The 23,264-nt window shown below is 40.4% G+C and overlaps 2 protein-coding genes across 3 annotated transcripts; one reads left to right on the plus strand and one right to left on the minus strand.

Annotated features, from left to right (window-relative positions):
- The first annotated feature begins 1,338 nt into the window (after positions 1 to 1,338).
- On the plus strand, positions 1,339 to 10,045 carry LOC108280255 (uncharacterized). Of its 2 annotated transcripts, none has more exons than XM_053673785.1 (5): positions 1,339 to 1,579; positions 1,646 to 1,737; positions 2,417 to 2,499; positions 3,090 to 3,129; positions 3,486 to 10,045. In XM_053673785.1, exon 5 carries the CDS (start codon positions 7,878 to 7,880, stop codon positions 9,108 to 9,110), a length of 1,233 nt encoding a protein of 410 aa, XP_053529760.1. In that variant the 5' UTR covers positions 1,339 to 1,579; positions 1,646 to 1,737; positions 2,417 to 2,499; positions 3,090 to 3,129; positions 3,486 to 7,877; the 3' UTR covers positions 9,111 to 10,045. The 2 variants fall into 2 exon arrangements, with proteins under 2 accessions (XP_053529760.1, XP_053529759.1); XM_053673784.1 differs by having other exon boundaries at positions 3,680 to 10,045.
- Positions 10,046 to 16,552: 6,507 nt separating this feature from the next.
- LOC108280358 (succinate receptor 1) lies at positions 16,553 to 18,617 on the minus strand (the record flags this gene model as incomplete). The annotated part of the gene is made up of 1 exon (XM_047162788.2): positions 16,553 to 18,617. A coding segment is annotated over one exon (957 nt), but the record flags the coding sequence as incomplete, so codon positions are not given.
- Between the last annotated feature and the right edge of the window lie 4,647 nt (positions 18,618 to 23,264).

Here is a 23,264-nt window from a genome sequence, read left to right on the forward strand (position 1 = left end):
TTGAGGGGGAATCAAATTTACACTGTTATACAAGCTGTACATTCACTACTTTACATTGTAGCAAAGTGTCATTTCTTCAGTGTTGTCACATGAAAAGATATAATCAAATATTTACAAAAATGTGAGGGATGTATTCAATTTTGTGATATATATATATATATATATATATATATATATATATATATATATATATATATATATATATATATATATATATATATCTCAAAAGTAAAAGCAAAAGTAAAAGAGGAAAATAAATTATAGATATTAAATTAGCAACATTTCCACTTCCGAGCTGATCTGCTAGTCTCTCCTACATATTTGGGGGAGAATACAGGTAACTTGATCTAAATATCTAAACTTTCCTTACATATAATGGTGGAGAAAACAACAACTTAATCTAAACAGCTATTTTTCCCTACAGTTATGTTACCTAATTTTTATTTTAATAGTTCCCATTATTATCAACAACAAGGTTATTCACCCTGGATGTCAAGTTCACACTGTGCACTACAATGTAAAAGTCTCACAATAAACAATATGTATAAGTTTTAATCATTTACAGTGTACATTCATTTGGACTGTTATTATGCCCTGTTGAGATTGTTTTAATGAAACAATCATTTAATCATAAATGCTTGTGGACAGTACATTGATAGATTAGTTGGATGGATGGATGGATGCGTAGATAGATTTTAAAAAAAAAAAAAAAAAGAAAGAAAGAAAGAAGAAGATTAACAAGCAGAGGGAAATTATGTAATTACACTGCAGATATAACAAAGCTGAATTTCCCCCAATTTATTTATTTATTTATTTATTTATTTAAAAATAAATAGTGTGAAGCATACCCATTTACACTTCAATGTAACCCCCACCACCCACCCCCAAATTTTAATAGGTTAATAGGATTTCTTTGAGTATGATTACCATGATATAAAAACTAAAACAATACTAAAACTAAATACAAACTAAAAGTAATGATTTTCAAAAGATAAAAAACAAAATCAAAATTTAAACTATAATAACATTGCTCCACAGCACCTTTGGATTCTCCACTATTATTTGTGAGGAAGTGTTGATAACCTTTCTATAATTGCATGGCTATAATATAGTGTTAACTGCAAGGCAACATACCGGCAGGTATTAATCCACCCATTCATATACATCTGCTGTCATGGTGTTCCATTATTTAATAGCTAAAAAATAATCCGTGGCAAATTACTGTGGTATAAGTAATATTAAAAAAAAAAAAAAAAAAAAAAAAAAAAAAAAAACATTGGGATGTGTGGTTACTGGAAAGTATTCAACTTTGGGGCAGTTAAGGGCCCTTCACTTTTATCAACCACACTAGTATTAATTATTGTCCAATAGCTGCACACGTCATTTCTTTCTGTACGTATTGTGGCAGGGTAAGTGATTTGGCTGTCCTATTGGTTCTGCTTGGGATATGGCTTCGGCAGACCAATAGGTTGAGAGCTACCCGATTATTTACGGACCCTTATTTTGGTAAGCAGATAGGTGTCTTGGTGATTCCGAGTCCCTCGCTCCCCTGGCATTCCCGGTTCCCCCTTCCATTCAGGTACTTTCATGCTTTGTCACGGCGTAATGAGGTGAATACCTAAAGGCTAATTTGTTGTTTTTATAGTCTTAGAGCGGCGCTGGTGTCGCGTGTGTGTCGAGCCGCGGTACCTGTGAGTAATCATACAACTTCGCTTCTGGTGTTTGTTCAATCTAATGGTAAGTTCCCCTCTCCCTTTTTCACATTGGGACTTAGTAGATTTAGGTTGATACTGTGGTCTTTGTGTTAAGGTGAGAGTGGGAAGTTGAGCTAAGTCTTCTCTAAGACAAACCCCTAGCCGAAGACGCTACATGTGACGCCGCTGCTGTTTTGCTTTATTGCTTCAATAACTGTTTTGCTTAGTGGGTTGTTTTGCTTCAGTAATTGTTTTGTTTACCTGTTTTTTGTTTAACAGTCATGTTCTCCGTTTGCTTTATGTACTGTTCTGCTTCATGGTTTTATGTATTTTGTTTTACTTTAGTTTTGGATGTATGTCTGGTTTGTTTTGTAACCACATATAGTAAGAGAGTGGGTAGTCTGAGAGTGGCAAAATTAGTGTTTCCTAGCCTCAAACCTGATTCAGGTTTGTTGTTCCACATAACCACTTTACTACTGAGAGGGTGTATGTTAAGCCTTACTGTCTCCATGCTATAGTGGCCATAATTTTTAATTTGTACTGTTTACCATAATTCTGGTTCTGCTTGGGTGCTATCCACTGCCTCTATTTCTATTTGGTGGTGTTCGTGAGCCTGGGTGTTATAGCTACCATACCACAGTCTCTGTAATATTTGTCTTTCTGTGTCTTCTTGTTTATTGTTTGTGTAACTTTGGGTTAACTGGTGTCTTCTTTCTCTCCAGGAGCCAGTGAGTCTTGGTGGGACAGGGGAGGCTATGTCCAATGGCTAATGTCATTGAGAATTTGTTCACAGCAGATGTCATTTGTAATGTTCTGTTTATAAACATTTCTTTAACTGCTTTTATACAGTACATGCTTTGGAATTTTTGTTCATATAAAAACATTTATTTTTCAATTATTTGTGATTTATCAATTTATATATCATAGTCTAGGTTACAATGTATTGCTTATTTTAATGGCAATCAACTGTTTGCTACATATTTATTTTGTTTATTTGGCAAGTTTACCCATTAAGCCCACAAAATCTGCTTTCAGATATTTTTCTATATATTTGTTAGATTTTTAGTGGATATCTACAGTGAACATGAAAAATGAGTGACACAAATTTTAAAATGTTAAATATAAAAATACTGTATATGTGAAAAGTTTGACATTGGTACACAGTCCTCCATTTAACTCCATTGGTGTTCCAAACAAGCCCACACTATTAATTTTGTCATTTTAAGATTGTTTTAAATGACTTTTAGAATGGATTTTGTTGTGATTTTTATTTCATTCATTTAGCTGATTTCATTTTAAAAAATTATAGTGTCTTTCATATAGATTTTAAAAATAAGTTCAGTTCTTGAAAAGAATGAACCTCTTTTTCTCATCTTCTACCTTTTTTTCCCAAAGGTTTTATGAACATCTGCGAGGCAGACGGATGCAAATGCAGGTTAGTTTTTTAAAATTTTTATTAAAAAGACATTAGCAAACAACTTGAAAATGTGAAGCAAAACCATGAACCAGAACAGCCAGAAAGATAGACTATGAGCAAACAATACAATGTAGGCAAATACAAAATCCAAAAATAATTAATTTAAAAAATCAAAATGGCAAGACACAAATGCAAGGCTTGGTAAATCAGGTCAAGGCACACTGTGGGTTACTTCGCAACTAGTTGAGTGTCCAAAGTCATTTTATAAATAGTGTGAGTGTGATTTGAACAGGTGTGTATGATTAGAACTCAGGTGACTATGAACTGTGGAGTGTTGTGGTGAGCATTGTAGTTTATGGTGGCCATGTTTATAGGCAGCGGTGAGTTCTGGGAAGTGGCGTTTCTGGTGGATTCTTGCACTGGTGTGACAACTTCACAGTATAATCAAGGGGAAGAAGGAAAATCAGTCTATTTGGTCACTATAATCCTGCAATACAGACTCTCATTTTCCATTTCTATTAATTTTGGTTAACTTTCAGCAAATAACAATTTGCAACTTTTGTTACAGACTACCTGTGGATATTGCATGTCTTCTTTCCCTGTGATGCCTCTACTCCTTCAGTCTCTTCCTCAACAACTTCCTGTCCACGCCATATTTTCTTCACATTTTCTTGCAAGACACGTTTTTTATTATGCATTATGTGGTAAAGATAGCATGCTTCTATCATTTTTGGACAGCTACTATAAATTCTCTGTTTCAATGTCATCCCTTTCACTGTAAGTACAAAAATTAAGCACATTAGGTGATATCATGCAGGCTTTTCGGTCATCTTATATACAACATCATCATCTGATGGCAGAAACATTGTGAGAGCTGTGAAGAAAAACCCAAAAACAACAGTCAGTGTCATCACCAACAACCTCCAAGGGCAGGGGTCAAGGTATCACAATCCACCGTTTGAAGAAGGCTTAGAGAGCAGAAATATTGTATAGAAGCTTGGGCTTGCACAGCTGCTTCTGGAACAGGCTCACTAATGTTTATTGATGAAGTAACTCATGATCGTAACAGCAGAATGTATTCAGAAGTTTTCAGGAAAATTTTATCTGCCAGTTTACAAAGAAATGCATTCAAATTAATCAGGAGGAACTTTATCATGCAGCAAGACAGTGAGCCAAAACACACTGCCTACACAACAAAGGAGACTGGCCAAGTCTATCACCAGACCTTGACCCAATTGAGCAACATTTCACCTCCTGAAGAGGAGATTGGAGGGAGAAGCCCCCAAAACAAACAGTTGAAAGAGGCTGTGGTAAAAAAGCCTGGAAAAGAATCACAAAATAAACCATCAATTTGATGATGTCAGTGAGTTGCAGGCTTGATGCAGTTATTGCAAGCAAGGGATATGCGACCAAATATTTAGTGTTATTTACTTTAATTTTACTTTTTCCTACACGTTTGCTCACCTAAACATTGGGTGGTCTGATACAAAATGTTCTATGTTTTATGTTGTTTAACATGTCTAGATGTAAACACCAGGAAATAGAAGCAGAAATCCTAAACTCTCGTCTCATATCCATCTGTTGATCTCAAACCCAAATGTCTTTGGTGTATAGCACAAACAAATGAATAAGTTCCAATACTTTTGGAGACCACTGTATTACATTCTTTAATCAACTGATACCTTTGGTGGAAAAATCGATGTGGTTAAGGACAACAAGCCATGGTCAATCTATCTATGCAGTAAACAGTGCCTTGAACATTGTGTGGAGTCCACATTATCATACCATACCATTTTATTTGTAGAAGAACTATGCAGTCCCTTGTCACTGCAGATGGTCTTAGAGCAGGTGTGTCCAATCTTATTCAGTAAGGACTGGTGAGGGTGCAGGTTTTAAAAAGCTCTTTTAATGTCACTGGTATTTTACCTGCTGGCCCCTTTTAGATATAGATTTCAGAAGCATTAATTGGACCTTTTTGTCCAACTCCAACCACTTTCACATCACATTCCAAAAAAATACTTCTTTTTTTGTTTGTTTTTTTCTCTGCCATTTTCAACACCACCTCACTCAACAACGAATGGGACAACAATGAAATAAAATATGCATGACGTAATTTGCATTGATCATTTAAGGATATTTGTAAGCGATAACGTGGGAGAAGAGGCTGATTTACCTGCGTACATTTTCAAGAAAATTGTGGTTTCTTGTGATTTCTATGAAACTTAAACAACTTAAACAACATAAACATGTGAGGGTAAGGTTCCCTGTCAAAGGGAACATCAACGTTGCATTTAGCATAACACTATGGGAGTGCCCTTGCGCGCATGACCGGTATCTGAAGCTTGTGTAAAATCATGCCTCTACTTATAGGCCTGCCATGATCAGGTGACGTGGCAATTAAGCGCGTCGCACGATATATATATGGCACTTGTGAACCACGCCGCCAGCCTTATTATCTTCAGCGAGACTGCATGTCTGTTGTTTGTGTGACAAATAACGCTTCATTCCTACTCTATATTTTCTCAAAATCTCTAAACTTTTCTATCCCTTTTTTAGAAAAAAAGAAAAGAAAAGACAGGGAAGTAATGAGCGAGAAAGATTTCAGAAAGTGTGCTCCCGTTTCATCACGGGAGGAGACGGACAGGCTTTGTGTGTGAAGTGTTTGGGCGTAGAGCATGCTACAGCAGCCCTCGAGGGGTCTGACTGTCAGCATTGTGAACATTTCACGATTAGGCAACTACGCTCTCGACTCGCTCTCCTCTTGTCCGAAGGGAGTTGGGTTTGAGAGCCTCGTGGATCTGGGCCGGCCACTGCCGAGGCAGCCAGCCGGCTAAAGTCATGGGGTTCTCGTATGTATTTGGAAGAGGAGTCGGAGACGAGCGCTGCTCTATCTCTTGCTCTGTCTTCCGGGTCCGGCTCTCCGCCTGACTTTAGAGCTCGCATCATGACTCCTCCTTCCCCTATGGAAAGCCAAAACACCCTCGCTGACTCCGAGGAGTCGGTAGAGGGTGCCATTGCACCAAAAACCAACAACAGCTCTCAAGCATATAAAGAGCTGCTTGAGGTGATCGCTAGGGCGGTTGAAAAGTTGAATATAGACTGGCCAGGGGAAGAGGAAGTGGCTCGTAGCAGGCTGGATGAGCGTTTCCTCTCCAGTGAAAATAAATATAAAGCTCCCTCACACTGCAGAAAACTCCCCTTTTTTCCAGAAGTACATGATGAGACAGCACGCTTCTGGAAAAAACCATACACTGGCCGTGTTTATAACCCTGCGACGTCTGATTACTCAGCCTTGGCGTTACCTTGGCATTGGTGGGCAAAACCTATGCGGCAGCGGGTCTTGCTTGTGGGTCCCTGCATACAGTGGCAGTGTTGCAGGCCTACCAAGCAGACCTGCTGAGTGAGCTCGATACTGGGGAGGGAATTGGGCCTGAGGCAGTGGCAGAGCTGCGCCGCACCACAGATTTATCTCTCCAGGTGACCAAACAAACGGCCCGTCATATCGGCTGTTCAATGGGTAGCCTGGTTGTGGCAGAGAGGCACCTATGACTCAACCTAACAGGGATGGGGGACAAAGATAAGGTCTCCTTGCTGAACGCCCCTGTTAAACCTTCCGGCCTGTTTGGCGGCGTGGTTAATGGCATCACCGACAGGTTTCGTGAGGCAAAACAGCAAACGGCAGTCTTCAGCCAGTTCCTTCCCCATCGTGTCGAGTTCGTACGGGCTTCCATGAGTGGAGCCCGAGCCAGCGCTAGTGCGAGGGAGACACAGAAGACGAGTGTGGCAGCCCACCTCCCCCCGCAGAAAGCCAGGGGGACCGGGCGGCCACAGCCTGCTAAGAGGCCACCTGATCTAAGAATGATCATAAAAGCAAAGCAGGCAAGGAAGGAATGGTCCTGATTGGCCACAGAGGGACGTATCAGGGGACATGAGGTTACTAGGGCAGTTAGCCCCCTGTGCTACTGTAGGGCCTGCCCTTGCCAAGGCCATTCCACGTTTTTAGTCTTCTCTGGTCAGCGAGCTGTCACAGGGCGACGGAAATCTGATGCTTTCCCTCCAACGAAATGTGGAAACACTAACATCACTAAAAGACCATTTGGCAGCATGGAAACTACTGCCAAATGTGTCTCCATGGGTTCTGTCTGCCATAGAAAAGGGTTACCGGGTCCAGTTCAGAGCTCGACCCACCCAGTTCAGAGGTGTGCTCACCACAATTGTCAGCACAGACCAGAGCCCAACATTAGCGCAGGAGGAGTCCAATGTTAGCACAGGAAGTAAGTTCCCTTTTGGACAAAGGGGCCATAGAACATGTACCCCATTCCCTAAGGGAGGGAGGTTTTTACAGCCGTTATTTCCTGGTCCACAAAAAAGATGGGAGTATGCGGCCAATTTTAGATCTGCGTCATCTGAACCATACTCTTCGGACATACAGGTTCAAGATGCTGACGCTCAAACTTATTGTGCCACAGATTCAGTCCGAGGACCGGTTTGTGACGATAGATCTGAAAGATGCATATTTCCACATAGGAATATCGCCCAGTCATAGGAAGTTCCTGAGGTTTGCGTTTGGAGAAAACACAAACCAATTTCAGGTTCTTCCCTTTGGACTAGCTTTATCCCCTCGCACCTTCACAAAGTGCATGGATGCTTCTCTGGATCCCTTGCGACTCCAGGGCACCCGTGTAGTAAACGACCTGGACGACTGGTTAATTCTAGCATGATCCAGGGAACAGGCAGTTCAACATTGAGATGTTGTTCTCGCCCACATGAGGAGCTTGGGGCTCAGGTTGAACCTCAAGAGAAGTATGCTTTCTCCAGTGCAGACGACAACTTTTCTAGGGGTTATATGGGATTCTACTACGATGAGGGCGTTTCTATCCCCAACACACGTAGGATCGATCCTATCAACTTTGAGCAAGATAAATCTAGGTCTGGGCATCCCCTCCAGTCTCTACGAGGGACTGTTGGGCCTTATGGCAGCAGCAGCCAACGTCATACCATTGGGCCTATTGCACATGAGACAGTTTCAGTGGTGGCTGAAAAGTCGGGGGTTTCATCCAAGGATGAAACCTCCTGAGAGTAATCAGTGTCACGCGGCGATGCCTACATGCCCTGAGTATTTGGAGGTGCCCGCAGTTTCTAGTCTCGGGTCACACTCTAGGGGCGTCTCCTTACTGCAAGACGGTAATGACGGATGTCACGGGCTGGGGTGCAGTCTTAAATGGCTGCCCAGCTCATGGTCTTTGGAGCGGCCCTCATCTGGAGTGGAATATAAATCACCTAGAGATGCGGGCCGTATTAATAACACTGAAATTCTTTCTTCCTCAGTTGAGAGGTCACCATGTGCTAGTTGTGTCAGACAACACAGCGATGGTCTCATATATCAACCACCAGGGAGAATTACGTTCACGCCCCCTGTTCAGGCAGGCGCAACTAATCCTTCTCTGGGCAGAGGGAAAGTTCTTGTCAGTGAGTGCATTCTACATTCCGGGCAGCCGGAATGTAGGGGCAGACATCCTGTCGAGGCAGGGGCTGAGAACCGTGGGTTGGAGGCTCCATCAACAAGTAGTGGAGTCCATATAGCGGAGGTTCGGACAAGTGGAAGTGGATGTGTTCGCCTCCGAGGAGACAACACACTGGCCGCTGTGGTTCGCCCTCACTCCTCCTGCACCATTGGGGCTGGACGCCATGGTGCACACATGGCTGAGGTCACGTCTATATGCTTTCCCGCCGATCGCTCTGCTCCCACAAGTTCTAGCGAGAGTTTGCCAAGACCGTCTATGTCTGCTGCTAGTAGCACCATATTGGCCAGCTCGAATATGGTTCTCGGAGAAAATTTCCCTGCTCGATGGCATTCCTTGGGAGATTCCCATCCGCAGGGATCTACTGTCTCAAGCTGGAGGGCTGATTTATCACCCTCGGCCAGAACTATCGAAACTGTAGGTCTGGCCCCTGAGGGGCACCAGCTCATAGATTCTGGCCTCCAACTGAGGTTGTAGACACCATGTTAAACGCTAGAGCACCATCCACAAGGAAATTGTATGCGCTCAAGTGGTGGCTTTTTGTCTTGTGGTGTGAGGAACGTCAGCTAGACCAAGTGAACTGCGCAATAGCTCAAGCGAGTGGTAGATCTACAAGCTCTCTCTGTTGCCCCTTCTTGCCTTGACTTTTCCCCTGGATTAGCCAAGGCCTTCCTGTATCCTAGGCCGGATTATATCCCTAAAGTGCCTACATCGGCTGCCCACCCTGTGGTGTTGCAGGCTTTCTGCCCTCCTCCGTTCCTCACACCGGAACAAGAGAGGATGCACTTGCTGTGTCCAGTAAGGGCTCTCTGTACTTACGTCCACCACTCCGGCCAGTGGCGTAAGTCGGAGCAGCTGCTGGTCTACTTTTGCGGCACTGTAAAGGTGATGCTATGTCAAAGCAGCGCATCTCTAATTGGATAGTGGAAGCAATCTCTACGGCTTACGAGGCGCGCAGTCTCGCCACACCTCTGGGCATAAGAGCTCATTCCACTAGGGCGGTCGCCTCCTCGAAGGCTTTGTCCAACGGGGTATCCTTGCAGGATGTGTGTGCTGTTGCGGGATGGTCTACACCACACACATTCATTTGCTATTACAGCCTGGATATTCATTCCACCCCGGGCTCGAGTGTCTTCAGTGACCCTCGGGCTTGGGTCTTTTTGAACAGGCCATACCCTCTTTATGACGGAGTGGGTATTCCCGTTCCCATACTGTTATACTAAATGGAACGTCGAAGTTCCCTTTGAAAGGAACGTCGGTACAGGTAACCCACCTGTAACCCTGTTCCCTGAGACGGGAACGGGACGTTGCATAGCTTTGTCATACCAGGGCAGGCCTGTGAATTGCATCTTCGCTTCAGATAAGAGAGGCTGGCGGCATGGTTCACAGGTGCCATATATATATATATATATATATATATATATCATGCGACGCGCTTAATTGCCACGTCACCTGATCATAGCAGGCCTATAAGTAGAAGCATTATTTTACACAAGCGTCAGATACTGGTCACGCGCGCAAGGGCGCGCCCATACTGTTATGCTAAATGCAGGTTCCCTTCTCAGGGAACAGGGTTACATGCGTAACCCCGACGTTTTATATAGAAAATAGGTTTTATGCAGAAAACCCCGGAGGTGCCAGGCAAACGTACTAACCACTAAGCTGAAATAAATAAATTAATATACATATATACAGCTGTGTGCCCAAAAGTTTGCATACCTCTTGCAATATCTACTAAATCTTAATACTGTTAACAAAATAAGAGGGATCATAAAAATCCCATGTTGTTTTTTTTTTTGTTTTTTTTTGCTATTTAGAACTGTCCTGAATAAGCTATTTCACATAACATATTATCCACAAGACAAGATAATAGCTGAATTTATATAAAATTACCCCATTAAAAATTTTACATACCTTTTGATTCTTAATATTGTGTGTTGTTACCGGGATGATCCATGACTGTTTTTTGTGATAGTTGGTCATGAGTCCCTTATTTGTCCTGAGCAGTTAAACTGCCCACTGTTCTTCATAAAAATCCTCCAGGTCCTGCACATTCTTTGCTTTTCCAGCATATTCTGCATATTTGACCCCTTTCCAACAGTGGCTATATATAGCCAGTTATTCATTCTCATTAAAAAAAAGTATTGAGAGGAAAATATGGTTTGTCTGTTTTCATTTATATTTATGTATTTCTATAAATTTTGAGTGCCTAGAAAAGCACTATTTAAATCTAAGGAATTATTATTATTAAATTTGATTCATTTTGTAGATTTGAATTATGAATTAACACAATATTGACTGGTATTGTGATACTTCAGCTTGTATAGTATCATAAGGTATGTTTATGGTATCATGACAACCCTAATACATATATATATATATATATATATATATATATATATATATATATATATATATAATGATCAGCTACTTCATGGAACAGAAACCAATAAATGCAAAGTTACAGAATAAAGACAAATATTACTGGTGTGTGGGTCTGAATGTTTACCAATGAGCACTCAATTAGGTCCTAATGGTTTTCAACTGGAGCTAGAGAAGTAAATGAAGAAAAAAAAATTAAACCTATAAGAATAACAAACTCTAGACCAAAATGTTCCAATGAAGACCCTTTTTTTGCTGGCATTGCTGCATATTGAGAATGAGCAAGGCTGCATTGTTTCATGAGTGGCACGGTGGGGAGGTATTCCGTGTGTACTGTAGGTTCCTGCCCATAGGCACAAGTTTTTCTAATCCCCTGGGAATCATGAATGCTGAGAACAGTCTCAAATTTAGTGGTGTCATATAATTTCATGTATCCCAGCCCACATATATCAGCTTACCTTTCTACTTTGATGGAGCATATACAGTCTGTTTCAACTCACAACAGCATTATGTCACACTTTTGCATCCACATAAAGGTTATACATATAAAGTTTTTTTGGTGTTCACCCTCAGCATGCAGTGTTTATCAGTCACAACCAAACCAAAATTCACTTTTTATATTCAATATTTGCATATGGAGCCAATACCGACAGTATGGTTGATCATTCTAGTGCATGGTGATGTGACGTTGATTCTCAGGATTGTCTTCACTGTAGGTGGTAGGTAGCGTGTTTCTCTAGAAGGCAGCTTTTAGACCTGATACATATTGTGTCAAACTATGGTGGAAGATATCCACACATTTGGGATAAACCACATACTGCTTTCTGGGGCACCACAGTTTAAACCATTCCAACCCATTAAGATAGTGGATGTCCCTGTTTACTGTGTGCATGGTCAGTGAAAATGTAACAGATTATTACTGTGGTCTTCTTCTTGACAGACCCTCTGAGGAACTGAATGCACTGCTTTGGTACTCTGTCTGTTCAAGCACCATGACTGATGCTTCTGCTTGCACACACCAAGAAATACAAATGGTGTCTGCACTGGAATGAGTTGTTTTAATGCCAATTCCATCACGTATATCCCTGAGAAGGGAACAAAACGTTCCGTTAAGCTTACCACTATGGGAGCACACCTCGCACGCAACCGGCATCTGAAGCTTGTGTAAAATCGTGCCTATTCATAGGCCTGCCATGATTAGGTGATGTGGCAATTAAGCGTGTCATGTGATATATATATGGCACCTGTGAACCGCGCCATCAGCCTCTATTATCTGAAGTGAAGATGCAATTCACAGGCCTACCCCGGTATGACAAAGCTACGCAACGCTTTGTTCCCTTCTCAGGGAACAGGGACGCAGACGTTCCCTTTCAAAGGGAACTCCACATTGGGTTTAGCATAACAGTATGGGAACGAGAAGACCCACTCCATCATACCGAGGGTATGGCCTGTTCAAAAAGACCCAAGCCCGAGGGTCCCTGCAAGACACTCGAGCCAGGGGTGAAATGAATATCCAGGCTGTAATATCGAATGAATGTGTGTGGCATAGACCACCATGCAGCAGCACACACATCCTGTAAGGATACCCCATTGGACAAAGCCTTCAATGAGGCGACCCCCCTTGTAGAATGAGCCCTTATGCCCAGAGGCATAGCGATACCGCACGCCTCATAAGCGATAGAGACTGCTTCCCCTATCCAATTAGAAATGCACTGCTTTGACACGGCATCACTTCTACTGTCACCACCAAGCAGACAAGCAGCTGCTCTGAATTATGCCACTGGCCGGAGCGATGGACGTAAGTACAGAGAGCCCTTACTGGACATAGCCGGTGCATTCTCTCTTGTTCCTGTGTGAGGAACAGATGAGCGCAGAAAGCCTGCAACACCACAGGCTGGGCAGCAGATGTAGGCACTTTAGAAATATAATCCGGCCTAGGATACAGGAAGGCCTTGGCTAATCCATGGGTAAAGGCAAGGCAGGAAGGGGCAACTGAGAGAGCTTGTAGATCTACCACTCGCTTGAGAGATGTCAGGGCGAGCAGAATAGCTACCATTAGAGTCAGAAGCTTCTCCCACCAATCCCTAGGCCTCAGCCCCTACCTCACCAGGATGTGTTCCCCCATATTCCAGTTGCCCAGAATGTACATTGCACTCACTGACAAAGCATTCCCTCTGGCCAGAGAAGAATTAGTTGTGCCTGCCTTAACAGGGGGTGCAGACATAATCCTCCCTGGTGGTAAATATGAGACCACCACTGTGTTGTCTGTAAACACATGGTGACCTCTCAAATGAGGAAGAAGGAATTTCAGTGCTAGAAATATGGCCCACATTTCTAGGCAATTTATATGCCTCTCCAGATGAGGGCCGCTCCAGAGACCGTGAGCGGGACAGCTGTTAAGACCGCGTTCCAGCCATGAGGGAGGTCTCTGTCATTACCGTCTTGCACTAAGGAGACACCCCTAGAGTTTGACCCAAGGCTAAAAACAGGGGACATGTCGCCGCATGATACTGATTACCCTCAGAGGTTTTGTCCTTGGATGAAACCCCCAACTTCTCAGCCACCACTGAACAGTCTCCTGTGCAATAGGCCCAATGGTATGACGTTGGCTGCCCATAAACTCCAATAGTCTCCCATAGAGACTGGAGGGGATGCCAAGATCTAGCTTTATCTTGCTCAATGTTGATAGGATTGATCCTACTCATGTTTGGGATAGAAACACCCTCATCGTAGTAGAATCCTTATAACCCCTAGAAAAGTTGTCCAATGCACTGGAGAAAGCATACTTTTCTGAGGTTCAACCTGAGCCCCAAGCTCTTTATGTGGGCGAGAACAACATCTCGATGTGGAACCGCCAGTTCCCTGGATCGTGCTAGAATTAACCAGTTGTCCAGGTAGTGTAGTACACGGATGCCCTGGAGTCACAATGGAGCCAGAATGACATCCATGCACTTTGAGAAGGTGCGAGGGGATAAAGATAGCAATATTCCTATGTAGAAATATGCACCTTTTAGATCTATCGTAACAAACCAGTCCTCAAACTGAATCTATGGAACGATAAGTTTGGGCATCAGCATCTTGAACCTGTATGTCCAAAGAGTACAGTTCACATGACGCAGATCTAAAATTGGCCACATACACCTCTATTTTTTGCAGACCAGGAAATAACGGCCGTAAAAACCTCCCTCCCTCAGGGAACGGGGTACATCCAAGAGGGATTGTACCTCCTGCGCTAATGTTGGGCTCTGGTCTGTGCTGACTACTGTGGTGAGCACACTTCTGAACCAGGGGGGTCGAGCTCTAAACTGGACCTATTAACCCTTTTCCACGGTAGACAAAACCCATGGAAACACATTTGGCAGTAGTTTCCATGCTGTCAGACGGTCTTTTAGTGATGTTAACTATTCCACATTGGAGGGAAAGCATCAGATTTTTGTTGCCCTGTGACAGCTCGCTGACCAGAGAACACTTAAAACTTGAGACAGCCTTGGCTAGGGCAGGCCCTACAGTAGCACTGGGGGCTAACTGCCCTAAAAACTTCATGTCCCCTGATATGTCCCTCCACGGCCCCTCAGGACCGCTCTTCTTTGTCTGCTTGGTCTTTATGACCATTCTCAGATCAGGCCTAGTAACAGGCCACGACTGTGGCCGAACAGTTCCCCTGGCTGTCTGCGGGGGTTGGCGGGCTGCCATACTTGCCTTCTGTGTCTCCCTCGCACTAGTGCTGGCCCAGGCTCCACTCGTGGATGCCTGGGTGAACTCGACACAACAGGGAAGGAACTGGCTGAATGCCGCCATATGTCGAGCTCACTCAGCAGGTCTGCTTGGTAGGCCTGCAACACTGTCATTGCCTGCAGTGACCCACAAGCAAGACTACTACTACTGCATAGGCCTTGCCCACCAATGCCACGGTGGCCTTACATGGTGGCTTGGATGGCAAAGCCGGGCCCCCTAAATTACCTGCCATCGATGGAGAGAAGTAGCTCGCAAGCATCTCCTCCACCTTCAGCATAGCAAAATAGCCATACTGTTAATTCCTCACAATAGCCGAATAATCCAACATCGTGGGGTTATAAATACGACTTATGCATGGTTTTCCCCTAGAAGCCTGATATTTTGTCATGCACTTTCACTGGGGAGAAAAAAGCTCATCCAGCCTTAGTAATCACTTCAAGCAGCTCTTTATATGCTGCTCTCAGTTTTTAGTACACCATTCTGGCTCCTTGGAGTCAGAGAGGAATTATTATTATTATTATTTTTGTGTGTTTTTTTTTCTTCTTTTTTTCCTTTTTGCTTTCCACAGCAGAAGGAGAAGTCGCGACACAAGTTCCAAAATCCAGCGGAGAGCCGGACCCGGAAGACAGAGCAAGAGATACAGCAGCGCTCGACCCCGGCCTCTCTTCTGGATCCATAAGAGATCCCCTGTACCGGGGATCCCTCGGCAGTGGCCGGGCCAGATCCGCGAGGCTCTGAAACCCAACTTGCTTCGGCTTCTGAGAAGAGAGCGAGTCACGAGCGGAGCTGCCTGATGTAGGCGTTACAATGCGCAGCCTCTCGAGGTTGCCATCGCATGCTCCAGCCCTAGACACTTCACACAGAAAGTGTGCACTCCTTCCCCGTGATGAAACGGGAGCAAGCTGTAACAAACTTCCTGAATTCTCTCACTCATATTTTTCTCTCTTGCTCATTCCTTTCTTCTCTTTTTTTTAAGGGGATAGAAAAGTTCAGAGATTTTGAGAAAAGATATAGAGGAAATGAAGCATCTTTTATTTCTTTACACAAACAACCAACATGCAGTCTCGCTGAAAATAATAAGGCTGATGGCACGGTTCACAGGTGCCATATATATATATATATATATATATATATATATATATATATATATAATATATATATATATATATCTCACGCGACACGCTTAATTGCCATGTCACCTGATCATGGCATAGGCATGATTTTACACAAGCTTCAGATGCCAATCACGCATGAGGGGCGCTCCCATAGTGTTATGCAAAGCGCAACGTGGAGTTCCCTTCTCAGGGAACAGAGGGCAGCAAGGAAGAAGTGGTTTAGAGGTCATTGAAAAACAAGCATTTCCATTTTATTCCTCGTGTATAGAGAAAAAATTGTAGTTAGAAATGCAAACTCAACGACAGAAAAAAATGGTAAAATATTTCAAATGCCATGTAGCTTTCACAAAAGTCAACAAGGTCAATTCTTGAACTTTTATCATTTTTTGGCAGGGTTAATTGCAAATTTTAATTTATATAAACTTTATTTAATCCCACAAAATTGTGTTAGAAATTTACTTTTTAATGTTTGTCCTTCCAGTTTTTTATTAATTAGTAGTGATTATTATATTATTCTTATTTTTACCACTTTCTTGTGCAGGATTCCACTAAAAATTTTATATATATATATATATATATATATATATATATATATATATATATATATATATATATATATATATATATAACTATTGAACACACTATAATATTGAAGAAACTTCATATTTTTATTCATAGTTATTCGGTAGTAACAGCACATGTTCTGGTGGAATAATATTACTTTACTGCTGAGACAATAGCTCCTCCTACAGGCAGATGTCTGCAAATAATTCTATAGTACATGTCTATATTCATTTTGGCTATTTGTAACATTTAAATTTACCAAGTAATAGGAATTGCTTTATATAAGTTAGAGAATATAATGATATATAGTGAATATAATCACAAGACAGAAAACAGGGAACAATGTAACTTCCATAAACTTCACTAATAAATGTACAGATATCACACACTGATAAAGAACTCTTTTCTGAAACATCCTATTTCTCTGTAATCTTTGTGCTACATTGCAATTTTACTACCATTGTCTTTCTTTAATATATACATATATACAGAGGGGTGACAAATTAAAAGAAATTCTTTATCAGTTTTTGAAATCTTATCAATTCCTTAATGTGAAATAAAATTTATCAATGTATCATGAAGACAGTATTAAGTTAACATTGCTTTTTTGGCTAGAGAAAAAAATATTTTAAAAGCCTAAATAGTAATTATAATTGGACAGTGAAATGTCAAATGTAGGCCTACTGATATGTTTCTTTCTGTTCTCTACTTTTACTGCCCTCCTCTGTTGTAGTGTAAGTTTGAATTTGTCTGTCTAAGAGAAAAGAATCACTGCATTCAATACAGAGTTCTTCTGACTGATAATTTTTTCTATGATCAAACGTCACTATCCTGCTGGGAGTGGTCTCTTTCAGAAAGACAGCACCCCATTCACAGGTCACAAGGACTTACTGAATGGTTTATTGAGTATTAAAATGTAAATCATATGCTATGTTCTTTACAGTAATCAGATCTCAATGCAACTGCCAGTGTTAGACAGTGCTTGCTACCATCATCAAAACAAATTAAGTAAACCTCTTTTGGAAGAATAATGCTTCAGTACAGTTCTAGAGACTTGTAAAATCTATACCAAGGTGTTCTGAAAATGTTTTTGGCAATGTTCTACTAAGACACTTTATATTGGCTTTTGCTTTAATTTGTCACCCATCTGTAAATAAATATTCACAACAGTCAGATTTAAAAGCAAGTCAATTTTTATCAGTGCTGTCTTTGCTTGATAGGTCAGACTTGGTTATAGTGCAGCCATTAGCATCCTTTTAAGCTGCCTCCATTTGTCTTGCAGTGCTTCTTTAAAGCTGTCTGTCATGAGGAAGTAAAACACTGGGTTGATGGCACTGTGAGCATATGCAATTGGCCGTGTCACTACGAAAACCGAATTGATGTAGTCTACGATGCACGGTGACAAATTTAATTCAGGAAGCCGAGATGCAATACGCACAATCCTCATTATATGGATGGGTGTGTAGAGCACCAGAAACATGATTGCCGCAGCCCTCACAATTCTTACTGGCCTTTGGAAGGATGTCCTACGCATTTCCTCTCTTTTCATGAGTACAGAAACCATCCTTTGTGATGATAGAAACAAACCCACCAGGGGCATCACATATCCAGTTATGGTGAGCACTATGCTGTAAATCAGAAGAACTCTGGCCACGCCGAGGCTTGCAAAATCACGACACACTGTCCAGCCATTGTCCTCCAAGTCCTGAATAATGAAGACGATGAGGGGAGCAATTTGAGCATTTACCCAGATCCAGTTCAGTATGGTGATGCACAACGAGGCCTTGAGTGTCAACAGGATGTGTTCTCGCTGTGGGTGACACAGCAACAAGAATCGGTCCACACTTACCCACATCATGAAAAGGATGCTATTGTACAAGTTCACATGGAGGATGTAGCGATTAACCACACATAGTGAAGTATTGAATTTCTTCTGGTTGTAAGCGTAGTTATAGGACAGCTCAGGTAAAGTACACAGGAAGATTAGGTCAGACACAGACAGGTTAAACAGGTACACGTTTGTGGACTTCCAAGCAGGGAGGCAAAAGATATAGCCTAGGACCACCACTAGGTTTCCGATGAAGCCAATGGCAAATTCCAGACCATACATTGGCGAGAGGTAATATCTCTCTAATATTGGAGCGATGACACTGGAACAGTTGTCCTGCAGCCATAAAAAAAAAAAAAAAATAGTGTATATATAATTACTGTACATAAAGGGCTCTATTTTCATTTTATTGCATGTGTAATTTGCTAGATAACACTAGCATGATGCTTTTTTGTTGGGTGCATTACAAACATTCACTCTTGAGCTCTGTTGCTATTTTTTTGTGCATGAATAAATGCTCTGTGTGAATGTGTGTGGAATGGTGCAAAAGGAGGTATTATGTTCAGAATCTACGCAATGTGATTTTCAAATCAATTTTGGTCCAAAAATGGACATGTATTACCCAAGGGATAAGATTTTTCCCTATTAAAGTGCAGATTTAGAAGTGGTTTATGCAGTTGCACACTAGGTTTAATTTTAACCAGCATTTAAATCCATGCCATCTGCGACGCACCATAAAAACGCATGCCCATCCAGTCTACTTTGTATATATGCGCACATATACTCTATACACACAAGTGAAGCATAAACTTCATAGTCAGTAGTGTCACATGTCCATATTCCACATTTCTTGACCTACCTTAGATGCTTTGTTTTAATTTGATCTGCACTGAAATTATGGTCTCAAAATAATAAAAAATAATTAGAGTTCATATGAAGCAGATTATTTAGATACTCTCAGGTGTGGGGCTTTGATTCTTTTTAACCTTTCAACCCTCTTTTGATTCATAAATTGTTTTAATTTATTAGCAAAACTGCACAATTTAGAATTAATGTTGTATTTGATAGTGTTTAAAGAGTTGCTGTGAACTTATTAAGTTCACAGGCATTAAGATAAAAAATATGCACTTGTCTAAATGTCCTACATAAACATATACAGTGGGATCGAAATGTCTGACCATTTTTTCTGAGGTCTTTTTTTATTATTATTTAAAATTTGAAATCAACAGAAGGTTTTAAAGTTTTGAAATGTAAACAAAGAAAATGTTCAATATCTTGAATGTTTAAGATTCTGCACTATTTCTAGGTCTTTATTTTAATGTAAGCAAATTTGTGAAATTGACCATTTTAACTGCTTTGACAAAAGGTCAGATTTTCATCATGCCTAATCTCATCTATTGAAGCATGTGATCAGAAGACAGTCCAATGGATTTTATCCAGCATGGATCATAAGGTTCTGCACAAACTTGTGGATTGTGTGCCAGCTTGTGTGCACAGTCATTAAAGCAAAAAGGGGACATACCAAATACTAAGAACCTCTGATATTCATGTAAATATTTCAAACATTCTACTTTTCAGTGAAGTTGCTGTCAATAATATAATTTGGGATTAAAATCGTTGTAATAAATTAGAAAAGAATTCAAAATAGAAGCATTTTCTCTACTGGCTTCAGACCTTAGGACCCTGCCGTATACACGAATAACAAAGAGACTATATTTTGTTTCAGCCAGTGAGTTATTCTTTGTCAATTATATCATCATGAAACCTGTATGTGAAATATGAATCATGTTGTAACAAAAACATTACTGTGCTGCACAGCATACACTAAAATCTTAAAGGAAGCAAGAGGAGCTTATTTGACTGGACATCTCTTAGTAATGTATTCACTGAAACTTTTCACATTTGTGCTATTATAATACCTGTTCCAACGCTCATAAAGATCGTATGCGTAAATAGTTGAAAAACTGAGGTTAGTTACTTAGATAATTTGGAAATAAGCTGACACATAAAAAATTATTTGCCTATGGCTACACTCCTAGAATTTTTTTTTAAACCTTAAGAGTTCTATCCCTCTTTGTAAACCCTTAAAGTTTCTCTGTCAAAGCCTACAATAAATGTTTTAAGTAAAACCCTATTTGTTTAAGATAAGCACCCTTAATTATCCAATGAAACCTTAAAGTAACCTTGAAGAATACATGAAAAGGGTAAGTATTAAAATACATTCATAATTAGCCAATGATGAGAATAGATTTATATAAAATCAAACTAATGCATTAGGCAATAAACATATCATGTATGTATAATGCATACCTGTCTTACATTTTTAAGCATAAATTAAACTTTAATCTCTTTAAGTAGGAAGTTGCTTGTACTTAACACAGCTAGCATTTTCTTTCTAAATATTAGATACTCTGAAGGAAAAAATGTAATGAAAATATAATAATCTTTAGCAGTAGTGGTACTCATTAATGCATATTTATACATATTATCTAGTACATATTAACCTTCTCAAAGTATGTATTTTTAAAGCATTCTTACCATTACGCTGTTTGGTCTGTTGTCTTTGGAAGTGTGAAATCAGCTTTTCAGGGTTCCTTATTCCAAAAATCACTGTACCGCCCATTTTAGCACATCGTCATTATGCGTAAAGTGTACACTGTTTTTATTTGGTATTTTTCTAACCAGACACCTGATGCAATGACACACTGATGCAATCTGATGCAATGATCACTTTGTTGCTTTTCTTCTTTCTTTCTCTGCCTCTATGTTTGTCTTTCACTCCTGTTTATTTGCTTATTATCATGTCTGAAACATTTGTAGCGGTACACATGGAGGGGTGATAAGTTTTGTTAACTCAGCGTTGTTGACTGAGTTTGATGGACCTTTTGTGATTGTCTGTTACAGTTGGATCCCAGCTAAACTATAATTGGTCAATCAGTGTGGAAATGCAATGCAAGTAAAAATGCCTGAAGTGAACTGACAATGAGTTCAGCATCTTTAAATCTCACAAATTCCCTTCGTAGTTGTTTATACATGCTTAACTGTTAACACTTCTTTTGATTTTACTAAAAGTGGAAGAATACTAAAAGCAGCGTTTTAAAAATAAGTAGAACTCAACACCAACAGCATCGATGTGGATGCATCTGCCAGCAACAAGTATAGTCCTTTTTGTTACAATTTTGTATACTCAAAATGCCCTTAAAATATATTTCATATAACAGGAAGAAAGTTATTGAAAAAAAAATATTTCAGACATTTGACCTTGCTGTGACCCTGACCTTGTTTTGTAAAATCGAATACGTTCATCTGCTGGTTACAATTATAACTCCATATGTTTGCAAACATTCAACCATTTGTTCTTGAGATATAGTACAAGAATCTTGGACTTGGACAGATAGACTACCCAAAAAACATAATGCCTTCGCCTCCTAGTTATGCATAAGTATAAAACTATGTTTTGTGTGTGTCCTTCAGTTGCTTTAAAGAAAATGAAAAATCATCAGATTTTCGAATAAGAAACCACCATTGACAGATGAATCATTCACATGGTCTTCCAACTATATCGAGTGTCCACCAGCTTCATATTGCAAACCTGTTTTGCATTACTTAATTGCTACTAGTCATAAGGTCAATTTCACATATCTGCAATGCATTTTACTAGTCATATTTCACAGTAAAAATATTTTTGAAGACAGTTTTGACTAGATATAATTCTGTTTCATCATATACATAATACTTTAAATATTTTGAAGACAATTTTTACTAGCCATAATATACAGTCATATACATCCAATTGCCAATGAGCATATAGGCAAAGACCAGGCCTGTTATAATGTGCTCTGGACAGACGAATCAAAGATAGATTTTTATGGGCACAGTAACAGCAGACATGTTTGGCAAAGACCCAAGACAGTTTTTCAGAACATCTCATACCAACTATGTAGCACAGTGGTAGTGGTGGAAATGTTATGGTTTGGGGTTGCTTCGCTGCCTCAGGGACTGGACAGCTTGCATTCATTGATTCAAGTATAAATTCTGCATCATATCAATGACTGTTTGAAGGTTATGTGAGGCCATCTGTCTGAAAGTTGATGTTGCACCGAAAGTGGATCTTTCAACAGGATAATGATCCTAAGCATAACAGCAAATCCAAGCGGGAATGGCTCAAAAAGAAGAAATGGAGGGTTATGGAATGGCCTGGTCAAGTCCAGATTTGAATCCCATTGAAATGTTCTGGGGGGATTTAAAAATGGACAATACATGCATGAAAACCTTCAAACATCTTGCAACTGAAAGAATATTGCATGGAAGAGCGGTCAAAAATTCCAGCAAGCCTGGTGGACAATTATACAAAATGCCTACAAGAAGTTATTTCTGCTAAAGGGGGCAGTAATAGCTTCTGAGGCCAAGGGAGTACTTACTTTTTCCACAGAAGAATATCACATCTATTGTTATTTCTGTTGAATAAATGATTGAAAAATCAAATTTTCCTTGTGGTTTTGTTCAATTGTATCAACTTCATTAATATGCACTTTTTCAATGAGGATCAAATGTTTGCTTGTCCAAATATGTCAAAAAAGCTGACAATTTTCATGGGGTGTACTTATTTTTTCACATTACTGTAGAAGGTATCTACAGTATAATTCAATTATGTCTACAGGTGCAATCAAAATTATTCAACCCCTATTGCAAATCAGGTATATTGTCAAAATTTATAGACTTTCAATGGTTTGCAATGAAGAATTCAAACAAAACCAATTGAAATAGTTCAACGCAATGAATGCTTTAAGTGGTTTCCCCAAATTCAACTGAAAAGGCAACTTATAATGACTTCTCCAGTGTCAAAATTATTCAACCCCTTCATGGCAAGCATCTTTGGTACTTAGTAGGGCACCCTTTTGTTGTTATGACCTGCTGCAAATGAGATGCATAACCAGACATCAGCTTTAGGCAAAGTCCCTGAGGAATCTTAGCCCATTCCTCATGAGCAATGGCCTCCAGTTCAGT

This window comes from Ictalurus punctatus, chromosome 20, assembly GCF_001660625.3.
Source record: "Ictalurus punctatus breed USDA103 chromosome 20, Coco_2.0, whole genome shotgun sequence".
NCBI classification, from domain to species: Eukaryota; Metazoa; Chordata; class Actinopteri; order Siluriformes; family Ictaluridae; genus Ictalurus; species Ictalurus punctatus.

Excerpts from the sequence above, each read along its gene's own strand:
- LOC108280255 (XM_053673785.1), top strand. The coding sequence starts at position 7,878 with ATGAGGAGCTTGGGGCTCAGGTTGAACCTCAAGAGAAGTATGCTTTCT.